The sequence below is a fragment of the Pristis pectinata genome, chromosome 10 (genome assembly GCF_009764475.1).
Source record: "Pristis pectinata isolate sPriPec2 chromosome 10, sPriPec2.1.pri, whole genome shotgun sequence".
In the NCBI taxonomy this organism is placed as follows: Eukaryota; Metazoa; Chordata; class Chondrichthyes; order Rhinopristiformes; family Pristidae; genus Pristis; species Pristis pectinata.
The window spans coordinates 9,957,980-9,975,365 of record NC_067414.1 but is presented as its reverse complement, the minus strand read 5'-3'; the positions used below and the strand labels follow the sequence as shown (position 1 = coordinate 9,975,365).

General features: G+C 39.7%; 1 protein-coding gene and 1 long non-coding RNA gene across 2 annotated transcripts in view; one reads left to right on the top strand and one right to left on the bottom strand.

Moving 5' to 3' along the window:
- The window catches only part of LOC127574917 (uncharacterized), a 792,285-nt gene that overhangs the window by 250,228 nt on the left and 524,671 nt on the right, over positions 1 to 17,386 (top strand). The gene's annotated exons all lie outside the window — the stretch shown is intronic.
- LOC127574891 (signal-induced proliferation-associated 1-like protein 2) overlaps positions 1 to 17,386 on the bottom strand; it is a 441,777-nt gene that overhangs the window by 248,340 nt on the left and 176,051 nt on the right. Inside the window, 1 exon segment of the mRNA XM_052024377.1 lies at positions 7,640 to 7,773. Within this exon segment, the coding sequence (XP_051880337.1) occupies positions 7,640 to 7,773 (134 nt within the window).

Here is a 17,386-nt window from a genome sequence, read left to right as displayed (position 1 = left end):
ACTTTCTCATTGCAACATCGCACTTCACCTCCAATAAACCTCATGCTGGAGTTGTGTTAGTCAATGGGACAAACGAGGAACTATTCAAGTTTTGTCACCTCCACTCCAGAACCAAGATCATAGCAACCTCCATCAATTTACAGCAAGTAGATGATAGCTGTGTACGAGATCTTTCACTGAAGAGCATGTGAGAATGGGCTTTACGCTAAAAAGTAAAACAGAAGCCCTCAATCAAACTCCACCCACCCTCCCCCCCAACAACACATTGCACAATCAAGATCCTTGATGTGACCCTGGAAAAAGTGGATCACTTTCCATATATAGGGAGCTACCACTCAATGAAACCAGATATCAAAGACAAAACTCACTACTACCTCCAGTATGTCAGCAGAGACTTCAGCCAACTGTGGGGGAATAACACCCTCAAAGACCAAGACCTCATATCCAGAAACAAGTTCATAGTCTGCCAAAAGCAGTGATCCAAACCCTCTTCATTGCTTCAGAGACATTGACAATGTTTAGTAGAACCTGAAAGCACTGGAAAATGTACTCTCAACACTGTCTCAAAATCCATTGGTGGGACAGGCAAATCAATGTCAGCGACCTCCCAGCACCGAGGCTCAATGAGCACCAGTGGACTGGTCATATCATTTGCATGCATGACATCAGACACCCGACACAAGCCCTTTTTTTCTATCTCTGCAATGGCAATTGTTTTCAAAGACAGGAAACACACTATATAACATCCTCAACAATTTATGGGGATCCCCAGCTCTTAACCACTCAAAATCGAGAATAAGTATCCGGGAATGCACCAATCACCTTTAGTCTCTAATAGTAGTAGATTGAGGCCATTGCAAACAGTGGAAGAACTAAACAAGCCACGCATCCAGTGACGTTCTACTTGCTGCAAAGTCTGTGGATCCCAAACAGAACTCTTCAGCCACCTCAAAGCCCACAGAACTGGAGTGGAAGCAAGTCATCCTCTAGCCCAAGAGACTGCCTAAGAAGAAGTAGTGCAGTCACTTTACTTACCTGGGCAAAGATCTGCAGTCTGAGAATGGCTGGAGGGAATTGTTCACAACAAGAGATCTTGACAGCACATTCAGTTAGAGGAACATGTCATTCAGTGCTGTTCTGTTTTGCCATTCAACAAGATTATCACTGATCTGTATCCGAATGGCATTTATCTGCTCTCACTCCATTCCCTATAAATGTGTGTCTATACTAGGAGACAAACTGACCAAAATTGATTACCAAATGTAGGCACATGCTCATACATTATAGGGATACTGACCAAGCATTTTGGTAAATTAAATTGGTAAATTGGTTTATTATTGTCACATGTACCAATCCACAGTGAAAAACTTTGTTTTGCATGCCATCCATACAGATCATTTCATCACATTAGTACGTTGAAGTACTACAAGGGAAAAACAATAACAGAATGCAGAATAAAGTTTTGCAATTACAGAAAAAGTACAGTGCAGGTAGACCACAAAGGAGCAAGGCCATGATGAGGTAGATTGTGAAGTCAAAAGGCCATCTTATCGTACAAGGGGGCTGTTCAATATATGGCAGAATAGAAGCTGAGCTTGAACCCGGGGGTACGTGCTTTCAGGCTTTTGAACCTGATTGCAATATTCTAATGATCTTTGTACATGGACCCCTCACCATCTTTGGACCTTTATTTTTCCGAGCTTTTCACCAGAGAAGTCAGTTGAGGCTGGCTAAGTAAGGAAATTTATTTGCATAAGTACGGCAGGAAGATACCTGCTATAGCTTGGCTTCCAGCGTGCACAATATATCCCATGAAAGATATCGAAGAACTATTCTTCTGGAAGGGAGGTTGGCTAGATATTACAAAGTGGATACAGAAGATAACACCATGGAAGCAATGCACTCTTTTGCCAAGTGAAAGGGAAAGCAGATAACAAAGTAAACTTTCTGCCCACTGAAGTTAACAACTGATTAATGAAAACATATGTACTCTCCAGAAACACACAACTATAAAGATGTCACCAGAACAAAAAAAATTGTGTTCCAATAGTATTTGCAGAAAATTAGGGAGTTAAAATGTGGTTTTACAAGACTTAAAATTATGTTATGATTTTCAGATCTCTGAAAACCAGAATAAATATTGCCATTGTACAAAATTTCTTGAATCATTAATAAGGAAACCCTCTTGGAGAATTAATGAAGTTTCAAGCTAAAACAGCAGGGTTCAACCCATTTTCTCTGACAGGAATTTATTAAGTTAGCACCTGATAGCTGTGCTGATGAATAAAAATTATACAAATTACTGATTAAAATACTTTATCATATTTCTTCTTATTGGTTTGTGGGATAATAATACAGACCCCTCAAAAGAGTTGCTTTTGTGTGAAACTGAAGGTTAAATTTCACCTAGATTGTAAACGCTTAAAATGGCTGATGGAAATCTCTTCAGTTCACAGGATTCAAACAATGTCTGCATGGAAAAGACACATAAATAACGGTATGTTCATGAAGCAAAAGAAATAACACAAATAGAAAGTTTCTTATTTTCAATTTTAACAATTCAATCTGACCACATGACTTGGTAAAATGGTCACTAGAATTGTTTTTTAAAACTCATTCTGTCAGAAGTAATAAAATGTGTCTAATTGTTAGCTAAAGAATTTAAAGAGATCACTGTATATTACAACATTCAAATCTAATTAAATAAGTGTGGAACTAAAAGTTTATTAAAGAGTGAATTATTTGGAGATTGAAGAGGAAAAATAGTACTAAACATAGATTGGGCACATGATTAACAAATGACAGCATGTAATACCACATAAAAATATTATTTCAAAGATCAACGAAATGATGAAAAATTAAAAATGTCCCAACCTCAATCTTTTTTTTGGATTCCTCCATTAAAGCTTCTCCCTCTGATAAATCATTTTATCATTTACAGCACCTTAATTAACCAACCCCTCAAGCTTCTAAATACAAGGAAATATACCAGTTTTAGACAATCTGCCCTAACTTAGTCCCTGGTATCACTGATGAATCCGTACACCTTCTTCACTGTCCCCCAACCCTAAACTCTCTCTGAAGCCTGTTATGCATAAAACTAAATGAGTTAGCCAAATTCAAAACATGTCCTAAATTCTTTTTTTTAAGAAAAACAAGCTGGATAACAGTCCTACACCTTGAATAATCTCTCATTAAAAAACGTGGTCAATTCAAACACAGTTTAAAATGAAGACTTGGCTTCCATTCAGGCCACTTTCAACTTGGTCCATATGCTCACTAATTCATAAACAAACCTAGTCCATGATGATTTGAAATCTGAGAACTATTTCTTGCCATGTGCAGTTTAACTTAACAACTTACCCATAATTACTACTGAAGAACTACTGTCTATCATGTTCTCCTGTCAACTCACACTACAGGAAAAACACATGCGACTAGACTAATTTATGCAGACAAGACTACTTCTACAGATTTATTTACACTTGAATGAACATAATTTTGCAATAATAGAGAACAATGCAATATTTAAATATTTTTAAAATGCTCAAACCGACTCAAAGAAGACCAAAGAACAAAATCAATGCATTATCTCTCTGCACATTATTGGAAGCATGTTTTGGATATGACTTTATATGGAATGATACCTTATGATGTTTTCATAATAGGCATTCTGCACAGAAGGAATCAAAGGCCCCACATCAGGATAATATGGCTATCTTTAAAGATTTGACCCTAAATATACATCATTGCAGATAATGCAATAATAATTCAAAGGTAGTCTCTTTTCAGTAGAGTTCGTCTTTCCAATTGAATTGGATCCTAGCATCAGACGATACTTAAAAACCACTCCTATTTACTTCATACAAAGAGGGGAGTAAGTAACAAATTTTATTGAATCAGAAGAATTCTCTCAACATAAGTTATTAAAAAAATTACAAATCTGAAAACCAATTTAAGAAAATCAATTATGTACAAGTCCATCGGCTGACTAATTCTAAACATATATTCTGATTTCAGCAATGTTCTCTGAAATTATGGAACAATAAATACAAAAGGACCTTCCAGGGTACTGTGGAAACTCCTCTATATTTACATTTGTAGGTTACCCACTTTGGACATCTTCGCCAAGGAACAGAGTTACCTCTTGGATTCCAAGGACATCTTCCACTTATAGAGCAAATTAACCTGATTACTATTCGAGTGTTTTGTTCTTGGTCAAAGAGCCATCAGTGATAAGTCATAGAAGTTGATGGCCTTAACTGAATTTGAACTCAATTCCATTGCAAGCACGGGGTATGGTTGAACTTGTCTCACCAAAATTGCTAGATCAAATTTTATTCTAGCAAAGGAAAACAAATAAAACTGCAGATGCTGGAATCTGAAACAAATACAGAAAATGCTGTAAGAAGTCAGCCGGTCAAGCAGCAGCTGTGGAAAGAGAAACCAGTTAACGTTTCAGGTCAGGGATCCTTCATCAGAACTGTTTTATTCCATCAAAATCTGTTTTATTCTAGCAAAGTTCCCATCATATAATTAAGGTTATAAATTAATTGCAACCTTTCAGTCAAAATGCATTCTACCACAAATATTTAATCAAAGGAACTGACCACTAGATATTCAGTCAATAAGACGGAATCATCTGTTTTTTTTTAAAGTTTTAAAGTCATTTTAATTCAGAGGCACTACTGTCACATTGCCATTAACATTAACAAAATATCTACATACATTTACTTCATCTGTGGCACTCTCCATTACATGGCAAACTTAAGGCACACATCAAGAACTGCTATGTGAGAAACCTCATGAGAGGATCAACTGAGGCTGTGATCTTCAACGTAAGTAATGTTGTGCACAGAGTAAGTTAAATGCTTGGATGGCTGCTTTACCTACAGAAACATGCCCCACACCAGCTTGAGGAAAAAATGTTGAATTACTTTAAGAGTCCAATGGAAGCTTCCAAGAAAATATTTTTGTAGGGTAAAATGTGAGCTTACGCTGCAATTACATCGGTCACTGAAGAGACCACACCTGGAGTATTGTGTACAGTTTTGGTTTCCATACTCAAGAAAGGATACAGTCGCTTTGGAAATGCACATTCACTTGATTGATCCGTTGAATGAGGGGGTTGGCCTATGAGAGATTAACTAAGATTGGCATATACTCACCGGAGTTGATAAGAACAAGAGTAGATGCTGAGATGTTATTTCCTCTAGCTAGAACTGACAGGCAGTCTCAGGATAAGAAGTTGGATATTTAGGACTGAGATAAGAACGTATTTCTTTACTCAGAGGTTTATATATCTTTGGAATTCTATATCCCAAAAAACTCTGCATACTTGCTACTGAGCGTATTCAAGGCTGAAGTTGGTAGATTTTGGGCAAAAGGGAAATCAAGGGATATGAGAACCACATAAAAGTGGCAGACGAGATACAAGATCAGCCACAGTCAAACAGGTTTGATGGCTTACCCCTCCTATATCTTGTTCTAAGTGCCATTGCATACGGCATCAAATCTGTTATCTTCACTTTGACAAGAACAAATTTCACTGGGAGTAGGGAACCAAGGACCAGAGTGTAGAAAAACTAAGCAAGAGAAACAAGCTTCTTTAGCTCGTCCCCAGAGACCAATTTATGGAACCAACAGTACAAGTTACTGCTGAATAGGAATTTTTGTTGTCATTATTCATGCAGAAAATGTTCTGGTCAATTAAATATCTTTTGATCACAGGAACAATCATTGCTAAGTCAAGGTAACTGGTTTCTTTAGGACATTTTTAGTACAGAATATTAATTGTGTTACAAAGCTATTAAAAACAGTGTCGATTAACACAATGTGATGCTAGACCACTCACAGCTACAGGAACTAAATCCAAACCCAGGCAGGATTCTGATTTGAATATTAGCTTTCCACAGAAGTTATTTGCCAGCCTTTTCAAGATTGAAGGGAAAAGCAGAAAGGACAGGAATCAAGTTCATCAAATAATCTTGTGTGGGGTCAAGAAAAGCATGGGGTGGGAAAAGAGCGGAATACCACAGCTTGCGTTCACAATTCAGAATTTTGATAAGGTTTCTAGAGCGTGATTATGGCAGGAGTGGATTGGCCAGATGAGACAAAGTACCCAGTGCTGTGCAGATATGTTCCAATTACAATAAAATTCTGATAACCCACCATCCAATTGCTCAGAGATCCGAATGGATCAGTATCTGGCTCAATCTTTAATCCAGACTGTGAGCTCGGGATCTGGACTACGAATGAGGTGCGCGGCCAGAGGTGGGGTAAAGAGCATGGGCGAGGCAAGTGTCAGGACTGTGGCTGGGTGGTGTGTGGCTGGAACTTGGGTCAGGGTCAGGAACACCAGGGTTCAATCTAAAACATACAAACTGAAACTCAACGGGCTCTATTTCCCACTCCCTTTAAACTTAGCAGGTTCACTGAAAAGTTTATTATACTACTACGTAACATGTTAAAATAAAGCAAAATAAAAGTGTGTTTGGGTAATAGTGGAAGTAACATCCAATAGTCTGGAAAATCTGCTAGCCCAGCACCAAAGTCCCTAGGGGGCCGAATTATCAAGTTTTGCTGTTGTAAGGAAATGCAGTAGAAGCAACTCAACTGAACAGTGCTGAGACCATTCTGAAGATTAGGATACAATTTGTACATAGGCTGAAGACTTAGATGGCCATTTGCTATCAGATTGGGTGCCAAAACATTAAGTAGAGTACTCAACATAGATTAATGCTCAGCTAAGGAAGGTCTCTGGAATTCTACTGGGATTTTATGGTACCGAAAGTATTGCCTGGACTTGTGCTTCTTGGGAAAATTGAAACTCAAGGGGGTCCTTTAAAATTGCTTTGTTGCAAATAATGGTATCCACAAATCAGTCCTCCTGTTTGGAGACTTTTGAGCATTCTAAGGTTATACAACGTCCAAAGGCAACACAAACAGATATTCTATCAGCCAACTGGAAAGAATTCTCAACCTGTCAGGAAACTCGTACAAACTAAAAGGCAAACGGAGGTCACCAAACATCAGCTAGAAATAACCACTAGTTGGTCAAAACATGACACTCTCCACCCCAGCCTGCCTTGCTGCCATCATCTATTGGTGGAAAAAATACAATAATTGAGCAATAGTAATAAAAATAGCAATAAAAATGGTAATATTTTGAAAGAAATTTCAGAAAAAAAACATAAAAGTGAAACATCAGCGTCAAGCTAACATTTAAAGATTTCTGGGGTGCAAGAGCAATTTATTACAAAACACAATTTTCCAGCACAGAAAAACACTGTTTAAAAATATATTTTTATACTACATGTCAAAACAGAGAAAATTGCTGTTGCTGCTGCGTGACAAAGACCTGGGCTTACATTTTTAGATCTGGGAAAGCTTGTCACACAAATAACCCAACAAATCACTTCAGAAAAGGTAAAAATCCCTCTACCTTCCTCACGTAATGGCAAACCCCAGCTGCATGTATAGGCTGAAAATATGAGAAAGGACAAATAAGGTACAGGAATGATTTCACGCTTAGAGTCTTATTTCAGGGTTTAGGCCCAATTTTTAAAAATTCTCTTATCAATTTGTGGGAAATCTGCTTTGAAAATAAAAGTACAGAACATCAACAATAAAAGCTTACCTCACTGGTCCGGAAAGCTATGCGGTAGTTGTACTGCAACCCTTCTTTCTCCTTTGATTCATCTAGCTTCTCCCTCCGGATGCTGACAGCCACAGGTCCCAGGCTTTCATCAGTTCCAAAGTAGTTCTGGTGCTCTGAGTAAATGCAGGACATGACAGGCAGACAGAAGAGCAAAATGTGAGTGCATGAGTAAATGAACAAAAGGAAAAAAAGACCAGAGAAATTAACCTAGGAAAAAGGTCAAAATGTTCTTCAAAAGATGTAGCATGGGATCAATGGACAGAATGGCCTCCTGTACTGTAATGATACTATGATTCTAACAACTAATACTTGCATGGAAAAGCTACTTAGAATTACTGCTACTTGCTGTCCACTAACTGATCTGACCTGTTGTCAAGTAACTTTCCCTATATGAGGAAGCAGAGACAAATGGTGTCTTAGAATCATAAATAAATGCAAATAATAAAATAAATAATCTTAAATAAACAATTTGAGCTCAAGTGGTCTGGTTAAATGTCCTCGTAGTCAATACCACATAATGATTTGCCAGACAATGTATGAGAAAGGAAAGCAATCAATTTGCATTCATTTAAATGTCACCCATAATCTCAGAACATCAGAGTGCAGCTCATTAAATGCACCTATTCTACACTGCAGTCACCATTGTAATGTTATGTAGGAAACACTGAAGTCAATTTGTACATGGCAAAGTTTCACCCAAAAGGTAATGCTGGTTTATTTGGTTAAAGTGTTTTGTAGTATCTAAACACTGGAGAGACCTTCCCTACTTTTAATAGCTCTGTGGCATCTTTGAAATCTAGATGAGGGCCCCAGCCTGTTCTGAAACATGGCACTCCAAAAAACTGCTTTGGTGTTGCATGAGAGAATTACAGCTTGGCTACTGTACTCTGATCTTTGGATTTGGACTTGGACTTGAATCCATAATAAAAAAATATTAGAAATAGTCAGTCAGGCCCATCTAGAGAAACAGAATGCAGATTGGCTGACTGCACCGTGGAATACCTGTGTTCAGTCCTCAGGGGTGACCCCAAGCTTTCCGTTGCCTGCCACTCTAATTCTCTGTCCCACTCCCACTCTGACCTATCAGTCTGCGGTTCCTGTACTGTTGTAACGAGGCCCAAGGCAAGCTTGATGAACAGTACGTCATCTTCGGTCTGCGCACGTTGCAGCCTTTAGGACAAAATATTGAATTCTCCAACTTCAGGTAACTTGATTTTTCTGTGATTGGTTTCCCCCCTCCCCTCCCATTTTTTTGTCTCTGGGAGAGGAAGACATCCCAGCCTGACCTGCCAGGCATGTCTTCCTGCTCTGCATTTCAAAATTTCTACATTCTTTTGTCTACGTTCTTACTCTCTTAATCGGTCCCATTCATTCAGTGACCAGATAACCTTGTTTTCAGTTTATCCCCATGGTTTTACCCCATCAGAGATATGCCCTTCCTCACAGCAAACAAGCTGCTTTTCAATCTTTCCCAGTTCTGACAAAGAGTCTTCAACCTGAAATATTAACTCTTTCCTTCCCTTCCCTTCGTAGCCTGACCTGCTGAGTATTTCCAGCATTTTCTGTTTTTATTTTAGATTTCCATCATCTGCAGTTTTTTTTGTTTTCATAAAATCCATAATATTCTGGTTCAGGTGAGAGAGCAGTTAACAAATGAGGCAAGGCCCACACCATAGATGAAGACAGACTCCAAAACTGAAAGCATACAAACTATTTCATGGGACAATCGCAGAGAGTCAGTACACAGCACCAAAAATCATTAACCAATAGATGCTGATAGTGCAAGAAGCCTCTCTCTGGTAGAAACATGGACAACATGAGTTAAGATCCATTCCAATTTTATTTTTCTGCAAATTGTGTTTTCCCCATTATACTGGCATTATTTCTCTCAATTCTTAAAATACTTTTAATATTTTATTCACTTCCTTTTTTACTGATGTTTTCTCATCTTTTTAAGATGATGACATCTTTAGCCTTTGTCTTGGAAAATAACGGTACATCATCCATATGTATTTGTTTATTTAATGATGAGCCTATTCTGTGATAGGGCTGTATTGCTTCTTTAGAAGCTCTGCATAAAACGCTCCTACATCAAACAAGTCAAATGAGAATTTTGCATCACTAGCTCACCAACAACTAACTACCTTTTACATTACACCACAGAAACTTGGCCAAACAGCATAAATTCAGGATTTACTGCATTATTCATTTACAAACTATCTTTCAGGATACCAACAGCACTGTTATCTGAATTGTGAACTTAATATCTTTGGCAAATGTTATGAATTGCATTAATACTAATGAAAACATTGAATCTGCTTCAAAGACTCAGGAACTTCATTAGCAGATACATTTCATGAAGCTGAAGTATTTTATCTGGATGAATTACAATTACATTATATATACAGAACCCATACAAAAGGATATTCATGGTTAGTTTAGAAAGGGCAACTTCAAATTGATCAGTATTTGCAAGCTAATAAACTTTCCAGCTTAAGCGAGCATCTAGAACATATTCTTCAATTTTTAGCCCAATACTTCAGCAGCAAAGATTGCAGAAACACAGTACCCTTTTCACATGGTAAAATTAACAGAACTGCTCATCCTATTTTAGAATAACATTGCATCCTATTCAAACTGCATATTAGTTGGTAGGAAGCCGGTTTACTCACAAGGTTCTTATCGACTGAACATTGTCCACTGCAGCATAAACAGAGGACTTGTAAGTAATAAAAATAGAGGAAAAGTCTTCAACTTGATAAGCTAACTGCTTCTCTTTCCATAGATCACTCAATTGACTTACTGAATACTTCCAGCATTTTGTTTTTATTCCATTTTCCAACACCAGTTTTGTTTTTGAGTTTCAATCACTGAACTCTCAAGTCCCTGGGAGTTTTGGATATCATTGCTTTCCTCTCTCCTTCGTGTTAAATTACAACAAAGATGCATCTCCAGGTTTGTAATACAAAATAGCTACCCAAATCTGCACAAGCAGTTCAGGAGGGAGGAAAAAAGAGCAGCTAAAAGCTGCTTTACTAAAAACTGCCCTTCTGGAACTGCATTCTGCTTTGAAGAAACAAACTTTTCAGTCCACACAGGGTACTCAGAAGCACTTGCAGCTTTCATCTAGTGGATAGGAATAAACCTATGATGGGAGTACATGGGCAAAGATTTAAATATTTTGAAGTCCCATATCTCATACCTAAAATTGTGCAGTTTATTACATTTTGTCTTTATTCTGTTTATCAAATCAATTGAGTTGTATCATGAGGCTTGCAATTGCATTTATATTGAAACTCTAATATAGAAAAATAAGCAAAAGCACTTCAGAGATACAAACAAAAATAAAAATCCACACCAAGACAAAGGAACAATAAAGTGAAGTCCAAAATTGGTCAAAAGTAGAATATTAGAGAAGTGGGAGGTGGAGAAACAACAGATTTAAGGAGAAAATTCCCAAGCACCAGGAAGCAGGCTGCCAACAGTGTTGAGAACAGGGTGTTGATTATGACAAATTGGCTGTTGGAGAAGCCCAGGAACTCAATAACCTGCATCCTAATACCTTAAAAGTGTCTGCAGAGATAGGGGATATGGTGGTTGTGATTTTCCAAACCTTCCTCCATTCTAGAAAAGTCCCTGCAGACAGTAAAACCATCTTGTTCAAGGAAAAGGGAAGATGGAAAGCAGGAAACTATAGGCCAGAAGGCCTAATGGTTATTGTGAGAAAATGTCAAAATCTATCACTGAGCAAGAATTATCAAGTCATTTAGAAAATCATATACAATTACAGAGGTGACATGAAGTTTTATGAAAATGAAATAGTGTTTGATAAATTTATTAGAGCTTGTGAGGACTACAGAGAAGCTAGAAATGAACTCAAGAAAGGAATTAGGAAAGCCAGGAGGGGCCATGAAAAGTCCTTAGCAAGTAGGATTAAGGAGAATCCAAAGGCATTCTATACCTATGTAAGGAATAAGAGGATAATGAGGGAAAGGGTGGGACCACTTAAGGATAAAGAAGGAAATCTATGTGTAGATGCAGAGGATGTGGGTGAGTTTCTGCATGAGTATTTCTCTTCAGTACTTACCCAGGAAAGGGACATGCAGGACACAGAAATTGGAACTGAAGGCAGAATCATGTTAGGGCATTTTGAGGTCAAGGAGGAGGTAGTGTTAGGTCTCCTAAATAGTATTAAGGTGGCTAAGTCCCCGGGACTCGATGGGATATACCCCAGGTTCCTGAGGGAGGCAAGAGAGGAAATTGTTGGGCCCTTGACCAGTATCTTTGTGTCCTCTATGACCACGGGTGAGGTCCCGGAGAAGTGGCGAATGGCTAATGTTGTTCCTCTATTTAAGAAAGGAACAAGGGAAAATCCGGGGAAATATAGACCGGTGAGTCTCACGTCAGTTGTAGGGAAATTGCTGGAAAAAATTCTTAGAGACAGGATATACGAACATCTGGAATACAATGGCTTGATTAGGGAAGCCAGAATGGCTTTGTGCAGGGCAAGTCGTGTCTTACGGACCTGGTTAAGTTTTTTGACAGAGTGACGACAGAGATTGATGAAGGTAGAGCTGTGGATGTCATCTATATGGACTTCAGTAAGGCATTTGACAAGGTCCCACATAACAAGTTAATCAAGAAAGTTCAGATGCATGGGGTCAGTGGAGAATTGGCTGTGTGGATCCAGAACTGGCTTGCCCAAAGAAGACAGGTGGTGGTGATTGAAGGAACTTATTTGAGCTGGAGGCCTGTGAGTAGTGGTGTTCCGCAGGGATCTGTGCTGGGACTTCTGCTGTTTGTGATGTACACAAATGACCTGGATGAGTATGTTGATGGGTGGGTTAGTAAGTTTGCAGATGATACCAAGATTGGTGGAATTATGAATAGTGTAGAAGACTGGCAATGGATACAGCATGATATAGATCAGTTGCAGATGTGGGCAGGGAAATGGCAGATGGAGTTCAACCTAGATACATGTGAGGTGTTGCACCTTGGTGGGACTAATGTCAAGACCCTTAACAGTGTTGAAGAGCAGAGAGATGTTGGGGTGCAAGTCCATGACTCATTGAAAGTGGCTACACAAGTAGACAGGGTAGTTTTAAGGTGGCTTATGGAATGCTCGCTTTCATTAATCGAGGAAATGAGTATAGGAGTCAAGAAGTTATGATGCATCTCTACAGAACTCTGGTTAGGCCGTAGTTAGAGTATCACATACAATTCTGGTCACCTCACTATAAGGAAGGATGTCGATCGAGGCTTTAGAGAGGGTGAAGAGGAGGTTTACTAGGATGCTGCCAGGATTAGAGGGCATGTGCTATCAGGAGAAGCTGGACAAACTTGGGCTCTTTTCTGTGGAGCAGCGGAGGCTGAGGGGTGATCTGCTGGAAGTGTATAAAATTATGAGGGGCATAGATAGGGTGGACAGGCAATATCTTTTACCCATTATTGAGCGATCCAATACCAGAGAGCATGCATTTAAGGTGAGGGGGGTAGGTTCAGAACAGACGTGAGGGGTAAGTTTTTACTCAGAGGGTGGTGGATGCCTGGAATGCGTTGCCTGATAGGGTGGTGGAGGCAAGTTCACTGTGGGCTTTTAAGAGGGGCTTGGATGGTCACATGAATGAGAGGAAAATAGAGCGATGTGGCCATTCTGTAGGTAGGAGGGAATAGCTATGTCGGCACAATATTGTGGGCTGAAGGGCCTGTTCTGTGCTGTACTGTTCTATGTTATGTTTTCTTTGAAGCTATAAGATGCTTGGTGGCTAAAGGGAACTCCTAGATGGTAATAGATTTGGATTTCCAAAAGACATTTAATAAGATGCCACATAAAAGGTTACTGCCCAAGGTAAGACCTCATGGTATTAGGAATAACTAATTAGCATGGATGAAGGCATACCCAATTAAAAGAAATCAGAGTCATAATAAATAGCTCATTTTCACACAACAGGGATCAACGTTGTGGACACAACAATGTATAATCTACATTAATGGCTTAGATGAAGGGGCCAAGTGAATTTGCTGACAATACAATGAATGGGGTGGGGGGGGTGGGAGAAGCTTGTGAGGAGGACAGAGAGTCTGCAAAGGGACACAGATAAGTTAAGTGAGCAGGCAAAAATTGGCAGATGTACAGTATATATAGAGAAACCGGATAAAGAGCAGTAAAGCAAAACATTGTTTAAATGGAGAGAGACTACAGAATGCTGCTGTATAGAGGGATCGTGGTATCCTTGTACTCAAAATCTAACAGGCAGAGCAAGTAATTAGTATGGTAAATAGAGTGTTAGCCTTCCTTGCAGGAGGAATAAAGAATAAAAATAGCAACATCAGAAGAATACAAAATAGGATCAGAATAGGCCACCAGGTCTCTCAAGCCTACCTTGCCATTCAATATGAATATGGCTAATCTATGCTGGTCTCAACTCCACTTCTGTGGCAGTTCTCCATAAACTTTAATTCCTCGATCTTTTAAATATTTATCTACCTCCAGCTTGAAAAAAAATCTAATGATGTTTCCTCCAAAAAAAGTCCAGAAAATTCCAGAGGTTCACTACCTTCCGAGAGAAGAATGTTTTTTTATATACGCATCTCAGTTTTAAATGACCAGTCTCCTATTTGCAGCTATGTCTCCTTGCAACTGCTGTACCATGTATTAGCAAGACCGCAACTGGAATAATGTGAGAGCTTTGGTCTCATTTAAGGAGAGATTTACATGCATTGCAAGCAATTCAGGAGAATGTACACTTGGTCAATACCCCGGATGAAAGGGTTGTCTTATGAGGAATGGCTGAACAGGGTGGGCTTATACTTACTGGAATTGAGAACAATATTAAAGCATATGAGATTCTGAAGGGACTTGACAGGATAGATGCTGAGAGGATGTTTCCTCTTCTGAGGAATCTAAAACTAGGGGCATAGTTTCAGAATAATTGCCCATTTAAAATGGACATGAGAAGGACATCAGAGAGTTGTGAGTCTTTAAAATTCTTTACCCCAGGGAAATGTGAGGCTCAGTAATTAAATGTACTCAAGGCTGAGAGAGATGAATTCTGAACCATTGCGGAGTCAGCGTTTATGGGATCAGGAGGAAGAATGGATTTGAAGCGACGATCATATCAGCCATGATCTTACTGGAATGGTGGAGCAGGCTCAAGGGGCCGTATCGCCTATTCTTGGTCTTATTTCTTATTATTCTAGATCTGACGGAAGAAATTTCAACAAAAAGTATAATTTGTAAGAGTGATTTTTGGAAGCAATAATATTTACTAATATAAAAACAGAAAATTCTTGAAATATTCACCAGGTCAAGCAGCATCTGTGAAAAGGGAAACTTAATATTTCAGGTTGATAACCCTACACGAAAAGTGGGAAAAAGTTAGAAATGAAACAAGTTTTCAAGTTGTAGCGAAAGGTGAGGCAGGACACAGCACAACAAAATTTGTGATAGGACAGAGCCCAGGAGAGACTGAAAAACACAAGAAGCAGTGGTCCAGGGTGAAAGAAAGTACTGAAGGTATATCTGATTGGGGCATAAATCAGAGCAAAGAGATGAAATCTAAAAGAACCAGAAATAGAAAGTGGAAACAAATAGCTGGGGCTGTGAGATACAAGGCTGGATTTGCTGATTATCTGAAATCATTCAATTCAGTGTTGAGTCCCAAGGGCCATAACATGCTAAGTCAGTAGATGACTTGCTGACCCTCCTGCTTTTTCTAAGTTTTATTGGAACAGTGTAGGAAGTCTGCTGGTTTTATGCAAGGGCAATTCAGCTAATTCTACTCCTCTATCCCCGACCTCATCCCAAATACTCTTCAAAATCAGCTGCCTTGGAAGTAGGGGTAAAGTCATCTGTTCTGCCATTCACTCAGTTTTGACTCAAATTTTCCTGCCTGATTTCCTTGAAGTTCAAAATTTACTCTCAGCCTTGCCTTTATCTAACTCAGCATTCATTGCCTTGTAGGGAATGGAATTGCAAAGATTCACAACCCTCAGAGAAGAAACTGCTCCACATTTGTGTCTTCTATGGTTGACTCCATCTACCTTATCAAGCTCTAAGATCTTACACATTCCAATCAGACCACCCCTCATTCTTCTGAACTCCAGAGAATATATGTACATTCTGATGAACTGATGATGCGGTGCAGTGAATAAAGTAGTCCACAAACTGCTTGTGCCGGAGGGTGAATGAATGCTGCAGTGAATATCAATTGCTTGTGAAATACACTAGGTTAATATGCAGATTGCACTGTGTAACTTTCAATGTGTTATTTCTCTGCTTCTTTGATGGTCCATCAGGTTGGAAGATGACTTCCTTAAACTTCTGCTTTGTGAGTTCTGAGCAGGCTGACAAGGCCAACACAAGACCAATAGATTTTGCCACAGGTGGGCTATGTGATGCTGGAAGGACAAGCCTGCAGGTAGCTTGAGTGCTTGTGCCCTCCTTCTTCTGTTCGCACTGGGCTTCTGTGTTCTCTTCATGAATGAACTTGAGGTTCCCAATGTCATCCCAAATACTCCTCCACTTTGAGTGGCCAAAGTCGCATCAGCATTGGATTTGTGTAAATGCGTACTTGATGGTCGTCGTGAACTCGGTGAGTCTTTTTCTGTGCTGTACGATTCTAAATGCTAGGGATTTTCTTGAGTCAGTGGTGGTCTTGTACTTTTTCCATGGAGAATCATTCTTGAATTGCTTCTTTCATTACCTGTTGCTGAGGTTGCTCAGGTTGCTGAGCTCAGAATAGAGTGTGTGTTTCAGGAATCTGATGATGAGCATGTTCCCTTTCCCTGTCTTTTACTGTGCCCCTGGCTATCCTGATTACTAAACTTGCTCTCACTGGATATCCCATGACTTGCTCTTGCTCAGAGTCCTATCCCCCTGCCAATCTAGTTTAAATCCTCCCATGTAGCGCTGGCAAGCTTCCCTACAAGGATATTGGACCCTCTCTGATTCAAGTGCAACCCGTCCCTCTTGTACAGGTTGCCTCTACCCCAAAAGAGATCCCAGTGGTCCAAGAACCTGAATCTTTGCCCCCTGCACCAGCTCCTCAGCCACAAATTCATCTGGCCTATCTTTCTATTTCAGACCTCACTTACACGTGGCACCAGGAGTAATCTGGATATCATCACCCTAGAGGTCCTGCTTCTTAACATCTTACCTAACTTTCTACACTCATTCTGCAGGACCTCATTCCTCGTTCTACCCATGTCATTTGTACCAACATGTACAATGACCTCTAGCTGTTCGCCCTCTCCCTCAAGGATGTTCTACACCCAAAGACATCCTTGACCCTGGCACCCAGGAAGTAACACACCATCCTGGTATCTCTTCTGTGGCCACAGAATCTCCTGTCTGTCCTCCTAACTATCAAGTCTCCTATCACTATTGCCTTGTCTGACTGCACCCTTTCCCTCTGAGCCTCACAGGCAGTCATAGTGCCAGAGACCTGACTGCTGCTGCTGGCCCCTGAAAGATCATCCCCCTCAACAGTATCCAAAGAGGCATAACTGTCAGTGAGGGGAATGACCACAGGGAACACTGCACTGTCCACCTACTCCCTTTACTTTTCCTGGTGGCCACCCATCTATCTGAAACCTACTTTGCGTGTGACCACCTTAATAAAAGTCTCATCTATGATGCTCTTAGCATCCTGGATGATCCTGAATACATCCAACTCCAGCTCCGGTTCCTTGACCCGGTCTGTCAGGAGCTGCAGCTGGGTGAAC